The 12,182-nt window shown below is 41.5% G+C and overlaps 1 protein-coding gene across 2 annotated transcripts; it reads left to right on the top strand.

Annotated features, from left to right (window-relative positions):
- Positions 1–524: 524 nt before the first annotated feature.
- On the top strand, positions 525–10,155 carry LOC117229199 (female sterile (1) M3). Of its 2 annotated transcripts, none has more exons than XM_033485496.2 (18): positions 525–1,342; positions 1,422–1,548; positions 1,655–1,866; positions 2,298–2,506; positions 2,737–3,023; positions 3,100–3,203; positions 3,312–3,513; positions 3,584–4,081; positions 4,712–4,906; positions 4,972–5,187; positions 5,268–6,490; positions 6,571–7,258; positions 7,739–7,956; positions 8,022–8,664; positions 8,766–9,010; positions 9,386–9,590; positions 9,711–9,790; positions 9,883–10,155. In XM_033485496.2, exons 1-18 carry the CDS (start codon positions 1,322–1,324, stop codon positions 10,021–10,023), a joined length of 5,514 nt encoding a protein of 1,837 aa, XP_033341387.2. In that variant the 5' UTR covers positions 525–1,321; the 3' UTR covers positions 10,024–10,155. The 2 variants fall into 2 exon arrangements, with proteins under 2 accessions (XP_033341387.2, XP_033341386.2); XM_033485495.2 differs by having other exon boundaries at positions 526–1,342; positions 3,581–4,081.
- Positions 10,156–12,182: the final 2,027 nt, after the last annotated feature.

Genomic DNA, 12,182 nt, shown 5'->3' with positions numbered 1-12,182 from the left:
GTATCTTCAAAAAATTTCCCGGTAGTAATTAGTTTACAATATGGCTGTGTCTCGACGAGGATGCTTCCCGTTTCGAATAATGACCATAAAAAGGGGAAAAGGACCGCATAGGGTGCCGAGGAACAAACCTTAAGGGCAAAACCCACCAAACCTGTATAGCACTTGATTTCTATTCAATGGACTCTAGAGGGTCCGTACCGGAAACGGCGTAGGACCTGTTCAGTACATATATGAGAGATTGAAAAGGTTCCGAAAATAACTGTTTCAAACAGTTATATGTATATCGGTTCTGACTGAAACAATTATGGAGAACCGAAAACAGTTATGAGGTATAAACAATTATCGGTTCTGATTTATGTCGGTTTCAGTTTTTAACACTTAGCCAACCGAACGGGGAGATCTCCCCGTTTTAAATTCAGTCGGTTGATGATCGAATGGATGATTATTGAAAAATTAAAAATGATTGCTTAATTTTATTAAGATTTGCAAGAGGTACGAATGCTGAAGAAGTAGTTGATGCCATATAAGTTTGCTTCATAATTTTGGTTTAATCGAATGAAATATTTTAATTTTATGAAAATTTTTGAGCTTTCTAGCGCGGTCGTGGAATCGTTAAGAACCGATATTATATCGATTCTACGTATAATTGTAATTTTTGGTTCTGGATCTCGGTTATATGTGCACGTATTGGTTAAATTTAATGCAGTGTAAGAGATTGTACACCCTTAAATTTCTGTGCGGTAGACCAAACAGTACATTGGCCGTAGTCGCAGTTTGTCAATAATACACAAAGTATTTCAAAATTTATACTTTGACTTCCTAAAGGAAATACAATGTATTTGATAATAGAATTAGAAACGAAATCCGTAACCGAAACTTAGAACCGAAATAATGGTTCGAAACTCAGAACCGATATAATAACGGTTCTAAAGAAACGAAACCGAAACCGATATAAGCCAGAACCGATATTTTCAACCCCTGGTATATGGTCTCGTGCAATCTCCACTCGAGACATGTTTTCTCGAATAGATTTCAATTTGTTAACTTTTTAACTACCGAAAGAATATTTGCAGCATCAAGAACGTTATGAGACACAACTGAACAACAAGAGCATACCTTGAAATCCCTTCTATGTACAGTACGCACGCAGGATATCTAAATTCGACGAGTTAATTAACGAAAAAAATTCCTACTCTATTATATAAACTTCTGTGTAGACACGCGTCTGTTTGTATACCTAGTCGACCTGCGACCGCTGTTTCAATTCAGTCTAATCAGCAAGTTTCTTGGGAATTGGTTAAATCGGAGCCAAAGCACAATCATGAAATTCTTAACGATTCTCGTGAGTTCGATAGTGATAATCGTGATTAAATATACGGCAAATATAACATTACATTCTCGTGAAATTTTCGTGGCTTCAGCTTCTTGTCGGCGGTATCGGTTTCAAGCCTCTTCCAGCGAACGCAACGATGGAAGACTATTTCGATGAAAAGATTAGAGAAACGAAGATTGAAATAGCGAAGCTGTATCTTCAAGAGCCACCGGCAGGTAAACGCAAATACAATCAATAAATAAGCTTAGAGTGATCCGTAAGGCGGATATACTCCTCGAACATCGCAGGGAAATGTATTGTCTTTTGGTATTGGTTTTACAGTGCCAAAAAAACTGTACAACGTGCAATGGGATCGTCTGTGGCACGAGAGCCTCGGCAATCGGCGGCTGTTCATAGCGAAAGCCTTGAACAAAATTCTCTACGTCGAAGAACACCGCGTCGCAATGTTCTCCACAGATACGTCTCCTTCCAATCAGACCTCGATGGCGGAACTTCCCGTTTGGCGTTTCAATGGTGCCATTAAATTCATCAAAGTACGCTAAATGGAGATGGCTGAATAAATCGGTGAAGTAAATCTGGTGAATCTCTTTTCGTTATTTGGAGACTTTGGTTCTCTTTTTCCCCACTGCAAGAGACACCATGTTTGCTCCATCGACAAAAGCTCGCGAACGTCTGGAGGAGCTAGTTCGCGCAAAAATTGTATTAAAAACGAGAGTCGAAGTCTTCCAGACGTTCCTCGACATTTCGTCAGCGTCCCGGCTAGCCTCATTGAGCGGTTGATGACTCGCCGATGGTTACCACGCTCACAATAGGGTACCGTTCGCACCCGGAAGCCTTGAGCAGTCGTAACAATGCCTGCTCGCCATTGTCTTCCGTTCGTACGGTTCCCGAATCCCGGTTCGCTTGAACGAGGATGCCAAATTAACATTGATCTCTCGCGTCACAATCGAATCGATGTTCACAGAGCACCGTCTGGAAAACCATGCTCTATCTGCTGATTTGTTACGAAACCGATTTCTGCACTCTGTACGCGGGAGCGGAAGGCCTGCAAATGAAACACCGGCAGAGCATTCGCTGCAAGGGACACCCCATGGATGCCAGCTTCTTCGTCAGAGAGAACCGACTTTATCTCGTGGTGGTCAATAGTTGGGGCCAGTTCACTGTCCCGTCTCTGTAAGCTTTACCTCAAGGAAAGATATTTCATGTTTGGGAACTTCCAGAAAATAGTTTTCGTATCTATTCGGTGTTAGCTGTTCGATAGATTCGGTACCATGTTACGTAACGGAAAAGAGAGACTCTAAGTCCGCATTGAATCACGTAGAAGTCAGAAAACACGACGAGTGGCACACGATTTCTTAGTATTAGTGAAACTTAGCATACTAAACGGAACCATCGTCGTCCAGAATCTACCATTGGAGAGGCACGTACATGGACAAGATAGCGGAGGCGATGACCACCGCTGCCGTTTCCGTCGCCACGTTCCAGCACAAGCACTTGACCATTATGGTATTTGCGCAAAACGACTCCAGCATCGGTATCGTGGTGTACGAGTTTAAAGATACCAGCGCGGACAATGTACAGTTCCTATCGACCATTAATCCTGCCTCTGTCCATCATTACAATCATGCGGGTTTTAGTTTTATTCTTTTGACGAATAAACGTGGACCCGGTAATCTGTTCTGGTGGGACGGTTCGTTTATTTCTGTTATCGTTTACCTTTGCACCCTCAGCACGCGGAAGAGACATTTCAGTATTGCTTCTTCCAGGACAAGAATTGTTGAATTGGAAAGAATTCTTCGAAACCGATGCGCCGAACTTGATCCGTACAGTGACCGTCGGCGATGACACATTCTTCGTCGTAGCCAATACTGTAAGCATCTCTCTCTCTCTCTCTCTCTCGACACAGTCGTTACTAAAACATCTTCTTAACGTTCCAAATCTAGAAAACTGATTATAATAGAAATATCGTTCGTCGCAGAATTTTTTGAGATTGTACAAGTTCGAGAATGCATCGGACTGCACACTGTTGAGTTCGAAGGAGTTGCCTGAAGGAGAAACTGTGGTCGACATAGAGACTCGAACAGAAAACACTAAGGTGATCATAGTGCTGATCACAGAGAACAACAACGGCGTTCTTTCCGTGGAATCCTGGGGGATGGACATCAAGGAAATCTCTTCCGGTTCGTTCACAAGAAACTAAGAAATTTCTGAAATCGAAACAATGTTCACTAAAAATATTATTTTCAGAAGATTCGAGCGAGGAGAGTCTGTCGAAGCATTTATCAGACCTGGTAGAAACGCTCCAGCGAAGAAGACCGCTCGTGCAGCAAGCCGAGTCTTCGTGGCCCTCGTTATATCCTGCGAATGAGGATTTAACGATTTCCGATCCCCTGATAATACCAAAGTTGATCCTAAAATCGGGAACCGTGAGGAACATCATCACACCCCGCGACCTTAAGGAAAACTTGAGAAAGTTGACTCTCGAGGTCGACAGAACTCTCGCGGCGTCCAAAAATCTTTTATCGAGCACTAAAAATTACTTCCCCATGGACATTGTCGCCGAAAATAATGCTTCCATCCGAACGTTAGAAATCGATAAGCTTGAGGTCGACTTCTTGAACGGTGTGGATATTAGATCGACGGATGCCGAATCGAACGCAAACGAAGAACCTCTGGTTCCCTTACGCGGGTCGAATATCGTCGTGGAGAACGTCGAAATCGACTCCCTCTGTGGGATTCCGTCCCGATGTGAGTTCGATGTTTACAGTCAGCGTTTTAATCATGCTTTCAAAGCACAGTAATGTCTCCCTAACTGACGCTCAGATTGTGCACAAAAAAATTGGCAATTTGGGAAGAGGAGATTCGATTATTTGAGCCCTGCAGCTCGTTCTTATAGTTGTTGAAAATTCGTAACTATAAAAATGAACCGCAAGGCTCGAATAATCATATCTCCTCTTCCCAAATTGTCCATTCTTATGGTATTGTACATACAGGGTGTCTCAAAAATGTATCGCAATCTGAAAGCAGGGGATTCCTGAGGTCATTTGAAGCAACTTTTTCCTTAGCGAAAATGCAATCCGCGGCTTCGTTTACGAGTTATTAACGAAAAACAGTGACCAATCAGAGCCGTGAGTGACCAATTTGGCGCGAGACGGCCGAGCCAATGAACGGAACTCGTTGGCTCGGCCGTCTCGCGCCAGCCGAGCTCGCCTCTTATTGGTCAGTGTTTTTCGTTAATAGCTCGTAAACGAAGCTTCGGAGAAAATTTTCGCGAAGGAAAAAGTTGCTTCAAATGACCTCAGGAACCTCCCATTTCCGGATTGAGAGACATTTTCGGGACACCCTGTATATAGGAATCAATGTGATTCAATGTTCCAGATTGGGCACTGAAGAATCACTCATCCGGGATGGACATAAATCTGGAACCAAGTGAAATTGAATTTTTGAACGACACTATATATCTACGATCGAACGTCTCCGTGACAAAGTTAAACGCGACTATGATGAACGATCTTAACATCGATAAATTCCTCGGCGAGTTGTTTATCATCAATAAGAATCAGAAAATTAGAGGTAGTGGAATGCAAAAGTATTTCGATAAAATATTTCCTTCGAAAATTCACATTCGATTTTTCCAGGGAATCTGCTGTATAACAATTTGTTACAAATTCACAATCTAACAACGGAGAAGCTGAACAATCGATCGATAGAGAGTTACATGACTACAAAAACTAATCAGACATTTGATCGCTTCGATATAATGTCGCTTCAGGTACATCATTTGTTCGCCGAATCGATCAATGGTGTCAAAGTGTCGGAGGCTGCAAGAATATCTCGCAAAAACGTTATCAAAGGTGTTTTGCTAGGTTTATCGACAGGTTTTATCTAGTCTAATATTTATTATCGTTTGTTATTTATAATCCATTGTCAACAGGAAAATTGACGGTCGCGAAGTTACATGTGACGAAAGAATTCGTGATGGATGGCCACTGGGATCTACCGCAAAGACAACAGGTTCAGATCTATTACAACGTGACTGTTCGAAACGATTTGAGGATAAAAACGATCGTCACGGATATGTATACGAAACTTATATTAGGTGGCAAAGAGGTGAGTCTGAACGACGTCCCGGACGGTCTCTGGACAAAATCCACCGATCAGGACATCAGGAACGACGTCATCTTCGAGAACAAAGTGACGATCGATCATTTAGTCGTCAATCGTTTGAACGGGTTCACCGAAAAGGAATTTCTGTACACTACTGCGACCGCTATCCCAGAATCGTTCGGTCATATCCGATTCGATAACGTCGTGCTCGACGATCTATTTCCCGCGAAGGACGAAAACAGTCCTACGTTCGAAGAGGTTCCAGATTCCTTAACGATTCGAGACGGATTGCACCTGAGAGAGCTTCGCGGTAGCAAATTGCTGGTCGATCGTTTCAACGGCCTCCTAGTTTCCGATATATTGGACGATCAACGATCGATCAATGTCTCGAAAGCGGTGGACTTCTCTGTGATCCGAGCGAAGCAAGTCAACGTGGACCGGCTGCACTTCCGGTCCATCAACGGTCAAGACAGCGCCGAGTTCCTCGGATATAAGGAAAACGATCGAAACGAACAGACGACGAGCAGCCTAAAATCTCCAGAATTTCACGTGGAAAATCTGTTCGTCGAGAAGATTAATGGTGTCGACATGAAGGATCTCGGGTCGCTACGAAATGTTACCGATTTGAAAGATCTCGTGATAGACGGTGACCTGACGGTGAAGGGTGATTTAAAGATCGATCGAATCGACGGCCAATCGCCCGAGTTGTATCTCAGAAACATGGTCAACGAAGACATCGTATTACATCTAGAAGAGACCATCGGCGAGCTGGTCGTGCAGAATGCGACGTTGAAGTCCCTGAACGGCCACAACGTGAACAGTTTCTTTGAAAGTGTTCTGTCGAGATCGAGAGAACAGATCGTGTCGGGTCGGTTCACTTTTAATAAAATGACCACCGGCAACGTCCTCACCAAGTACATCAACGATCTAGACAGCTCGAAATTACTCTGGATCGACAGGCCGCTGTTCTTCACTGGTAATGTCACGTTCGACGAACTTCTCGTAGACAATGTCACGACGAGAATTCTGAACGGCCAGGATGTCTACGAGGTATAATTCCGTGTCGCGTATCTTGTTCTATGGCGTTTACGTTGTTTGTTCTATTTTGTAAATAACTTTCATCCTTTCAGCTGTACGAAGATTTACTGAACGTGCCGGCAACCATGATCGACACCCTGTCGGTGCACGGAAACGTCTCTTGGGGTACAGCTTCGTCGAACGCAGACTCGTTAACTTACTTATTCGAAAACGCAGTTACCAAAACCACGGATCAAACTATTTACGGTGACGTAGTCTTCGACGAGGCTGTGTCGACGTTAATTGCAGAGTTAAAACGAAAGGAAGTCGACGAGATACGCGACATAGTTGCTGACGCGGTAAAAGACCACGAAAACGTTATCCGGATATCCGGGCAGAAGGTTTTCGCGATGAGTTTGATGATCAACAAGCTCTCGGTGATCGGCGATATAACGATTCCGGACATCAACAACGTCAGTGTCATCGAATTTAATAATTCCGTGGTCCGAAAAGATCAGGACGAAACGATCACCGGTACCCTAACTTTCCTCGAGGAAGCATCGATCAGTGAAATATACGTGAACGACAGTGCCCACGATGTACCTTTGCGTGAGCTGGTTTGGGCGACCGATCCACTGCCTCCTAACGTACATTTTAAACATCTTTTAGTAATGGGCGACGTTTATCTGAAGAATTTAGATGGTGTCGATTTTGACGAGTTCTTGAAAGACCGAATAACCATCCACGGGGATCACGACATAGCTGCTGACGTTCAGTTCAATGGGATCGTAGAAGTGACAGGTTCGTCGAAAATATATATATACAGGGTGTTCCACAATTATTTTAACAGCCGAAAATCAGGGGTAGCTAAGGTCATTTGAAGTAACTTCTTCCTTTGCGAAAATGCAATCTGCGGCCTTGTTTACGAGTTATTAACGAAAAACAGTGACCAATAAGAATCGAGTACGGCTGACGCGAGACGGCCCAGCCAATCAGCGCACGAAGCCCAGTTCCGCTCATTGGCTCGGTCGCCTCGCGCCAGCTGAGCACGACTCTCATTGGTCACTACTTTTCGTTAGTAACTCGTTAATGGTGCCTCGGAGAAAATTTTTGTAAAGGAAAAAGTTGCTTCAAACGACCCGAAGAACCCGCCACTTTCGGATTGCGAGACATTTTTGGGACATCCTGTATATTGTCACAGTGCCTTAGAAAAAAGGATTTCAAGGATCTCACAATTTGAAGCGATAGAAATCATCTTTGAAACAATGATCTCGATTTCAGGAAACGCGACGCTGTCGAAAATCAACGGGATAGATCCCGCTGACTTGGTTCTCGATGGATTGGAGGAGACGCAAGTTATATCCGGCACGAAGACCTTCGCTGAAAACCTTCTGGTCAACGGCAACGTTCGAACGTCGCTAATAAACGGCCTAAACCTGTCTACGGAGTACTCGAGCGGTGTTCTGAACGACGAGGATGCGGAGATCGTCGGGGATTTGGTGAGATCGACGTGTCGAAAATAGTTCTTACTATCGTAATCGTCTAAACGGTTCCGTGATTTCAGGTCTTCGAGTCGGAGGTCAAAGTTCCGGAAGATGTGACCGTTTCAGGATTAGTGAACGGACTGAGTTTAGGCACGTTCCTCAAGGAACTGGAAGAAGACACGCAGCAGACACTCGAAACATTCGAGCGTAATACGATGGCGATACGGGACAGCATCGGATGGTCCTCGTTGATCTCCGAAAGGCTGAGGAACATTTTATCGTACATAGAATCGGAGAAGGAGTTGATGATTCAGGTGCCGAATGTTAAAGCGGTGAACGTCGTCTCTTACGAGAATGTCGTGAAGTTGAATATGTTTGGGGAGGAGGCTGGGCCTCTTTGCGGGCTACCGAGTAATTGTTCCTGTCCAACCGAACATGTAGCTGAGCTGAGGAAGGACCACTGTCGCGTGTGGAGAACGAACGGTTCGACGATAGTGCGAAACTTCCACGGGTCGCGCAGCAACTTCGGCGTAAATGTAGAAACAAATGCAGTCTCCAGTGGTTCCGAGTGCACTTCGAGAAGCAACAAAGATGAATTTACGAAGATTTCATGGATGAAACCAAGTATGATGGACACTGGAGGTGTCTTGGCTAAAGTGAACGGAGCTTCCGACAGGATCCAGGGGTTTGTCAAGGACGTAACGGTCTTTATGACTGGCGACAGTGCGTGGTAGAACCAGAGAGGAAATTCCTGTTTGGTAGAATGTATAGATAAAAGTGGTATCTTCATAGAAGAGACTGATTTCATCTCTGATCGCTTTCAGATGCAGCCTTTGTAGTCCTGGCGATCTACTACGATACATCGCGTCAGTCCCACCGAACTGATTCCTTCGTTTACATGATCGACTTCGACGGTAACTCGTTATCGCTGCACCAAAAACTGCCCACCGACGGTGCTTGGGACGTTGAAGTCTTCAGCGGGCTTCACCGTAACCTGTATCTGCTCCTAGGTTGCTTCGGGGCCTCCAAGGAGTCTTTCCTGTACAGACTGAACGGAATTACGTCTCAGGTAGAGAAGTAGTGTATTTAGTTGTTAACCGTTTGAGTCCCAGGGATTATTCAGAAAACACGGTCGAAAAAAGTCGAACAGCGTGATAGCGCTTGTCTTAATTGATTGCGAAGAGAACCAAGCGGCGCGATAGCGCTCGTCAAGATTGACAAACGAAACAAAAAGAGAAAAAAGGAAAAAAGCAGCTATGCGATGTACGTGCATCGCTAAAGTTTGATCGTGACACCAAGATCTGAACAGCGCAATCGCGCTGCTTGGGACTCAAACGGTTAATAATATTACTAATTAATAATACTAATTAATACTACCTAATATTACTAATTAATATTACTAATTATAATATTCCTATTATTAATAATATTACTAATTGCTTAGTTCGACAGCTTGAGAACATTTAAAGGCAGGACGCGGAACGTAAAGAGCATCATACAAGAGGAGGACCAATTTGTTTTCATCGACGATTATGACACCAACGCGGTGAACGTGTATCGTTACAAATCAGAACGCGACAATTTTTACAGTTATCAGAGTCTTTTCCATGATTCGAGGATCAACGCGGTTACGTGTTTCTACGCGGATGGTGGGTATTTTGTTTACAATTATCGATTATGACTGAAGCGATCGAGTTGGATGAGACCCTGTATGCATACGTATAGCATAAAAATTGTACGCTATTTATAATTAAAAAATTTAATTACAGAACCCGGTAGAAGCGATGCTTTTCTCATCGTCACGACAGAAAACGATCAGTTCTATATCTACCAATACATGTTCGCACAGGTACGTTTCTATTATATTTGGTTGTTTCGCTTAGAGCATAGGTAGCATTTAAATCTGATTTTGTAATTACATAAAAAAACAATCAATTGCAGAAGTTCCGAGTGAAAGTGCAGTACCGAATGGATGGTCTACAAACGATGGTACCATTTGATTACGCAGGGATTCCTTATATATTTGCAGGCACAAGTACCAATAGCACACTACTGCGGATCGTGAAACAGGGACCCCACTAAAATTTTTAAAGTTATCCTATTATTCACCTATAGTGAATCAAAAATGGTATTTATTTATATTTTTTAAAGTTATCTATTATATATGCATGTATTATATACGTTAAACGAATGAGAATAAAGTTCTAAAATACATTTTCATTATTCAGCCCCTTGAAGCTCCTCTGCCAATCGCAATTCTGTCCCATTTTAATCTGTTTTATCAAGAAGATTTAACGGCTATTAAATATTCTGAGGCTACAGAAATGTTAAAAAAAACTCTGCTGCGTCTATATTACATAAAAAACAGTTTATTTATTTTTAAAAATATAGATGACAGATGATTTCTGCCGATATCGTCATAACGTACAATATAAGCTTTGGTACGAATTAATTGTTATTCGAATAATTGCGGCGATAATAGTTACGAAGCTTCGGTGAAGGGAACATACAGCGCAAAAAAAAAACTGTTAGCCGAAATCGACTGTTGGAAATTTTGTTACCAGTTTCAGCGTTTTGTCGCTACGCGTAATGGCGCTGTTTTGCTAGTGTAATTGGTAGGTACCGCCATCTAGTGGAGGGAATTAAAACTAAATCGTTGAATAGTTCGAGCGTTTCGCCGCTACGGATAATGGCGTTATTTGTATAGTTTTAGGAGCAGATGATTCGTGCCGAATTTTACATTACACTTTATGATGAAAGCGGTATGAATCATCTGTATTCGATATTTACAATAATAAATTAACATATATTGCATGTTAGATGCAAGACAGCCCTCTGAATATTTCTGTATCCTCGGAATATTCTTCAGCCGTAAATTTTCTCTGATAAAAGAGTTTCAAATACTTACTTTGTTATACCATGCAAAGACAGGCAACGCTGTTTTAATTTTTGAATTTTAATTATTGTAAACCAATTGCATATTAAATTTTATAGCAAAAATTTAACTACAACCTCTTTTATCAGCATCCTCTAATATTTTTTTAATTTGTTATTTTTAATCAGTACACTCCAGTGTTTGAAATTATGGAATATTTATTCTCCAGATCCAATTTAGGTCTTATCAGAAAGATTAGAGATGACTGATCTCGGGGAAGAATTAAATAACTCTATCTTGTATTGAAACGAGGCTCTTATCTTGTTTAAAGAATAATGAACTTTACATTTTATCCGTTGTTTAACATCTATTATCTAGGGGGAAAATGAAATCAGTCCTTGATATCCGACTACGTCTCATCTCATTGTGCACAGGTTCGCGAATCTTGAAAATCGCATTTGCATATCGCAACAGAGTGGCTTCGATCAGAACCAGTTTCCGATCGAAGGAACTAAAAAACGAAGATTAGAAAAGCATCGTGTGTGCTTTTCAAGGTGAAGTACACGGTCCCAAAAATGTTTCAGAAACATCGAAACAGACGATGACCCGAATCCGAGGACCATCTTCGTGTCCTAAAAATGATACCGTACATTTGATCATCCTCTTACAAAATTGACCACAAAATCGGAAATCTTTCATTAGAATTGCAAGTATCTCAGAACGGTTCTTACAAAGTGGCAATCATTCACCTTTTCATAAGAATGTTCCAAAAATATTTTCAGAATGCTGAGACAGTCCAATCACCTGAGATCAAACATTCGAAATATTTTGCAAACGAATATTGTTTGAAACGTTAGAAATATCTTTCTCAGAGAACTATATAATACAACGATGTCTCAAGTACAGAAAAAAGGAAAAATGTGTATCAGTTTTTTTGTTATTTGCACAATCGAATTATTTGTCCGCGTCTTCGTGAGCTAGGCGCGCCGTTTGGCGCCGACAATATGGCCGCCAAAAATTGACCTTCGTAGGCCCCAAGTTCTATTCGCGTTAAATTTGGTAATTTGTCTATTACCATATTAATTTTGAATGTTTCATGATAGATTATGCCAACAAAAATTTTAAGAATGAATAAAAGATCGAATAAAAGTTTCAGTCCTTTTTTCAAAGAAAAATTTGGTTTATTGCATAATTTAACAATGTATTAATTTGTGCGTTTACTTCTACTAAAATTGAGAAAATATTATAATATATATTATAAATATTATTATTATTATATTATTATACATATTATTATATTATATATTATATTAATAATAATTAATAATAATAATATTATAATTATAATATTATAATATTATAATTC

Source organism: Megalopta genalis, chromosome 7, assembly GCF_051020955.1.
Source record: "Megalopta genalis isolate 19385.01 chromosome 7, iyMegGena1_principal, whole genome shotgun sequence".
In the NCBI taxonomy this organism is placed as follows: Eukaryota; Metazoa; Arthropoda; class Insecta; order Hymenoptera; family Halictidae; genus Megalopta; species Megalopta genalis.
Note: the sequence above shows the minus strand (reverse complement) of the source record. Positions and strands in the feature narration are given on the sequence as shown.

What these genes read in the sequence shown, in the direction of transcription:
- LOC117229199 (XM_033485495.2), top strand. Translation starts at nt 1,322, where the DNA reads ATGAAATTCTTAACGATTCTC. An exon ending in CTGTGGGATTCCGTCCCGAT is followed by an intron (nt 4,082 to 4,711) that starts GTGAGTTCGATG and finishes TCAATGTTCCAG; the next exon opens with ATTGGGCACTGAAGAATCAC. An exon ending in ACCAATACATGTTCGCACAG is followed by an intron (nt 9,791 to 9,882) that starts GTACGTTTCTAT and finishes AATCAATTGCAG; the next exon opens with AAGTTCCGAGTGAAAGTGCA.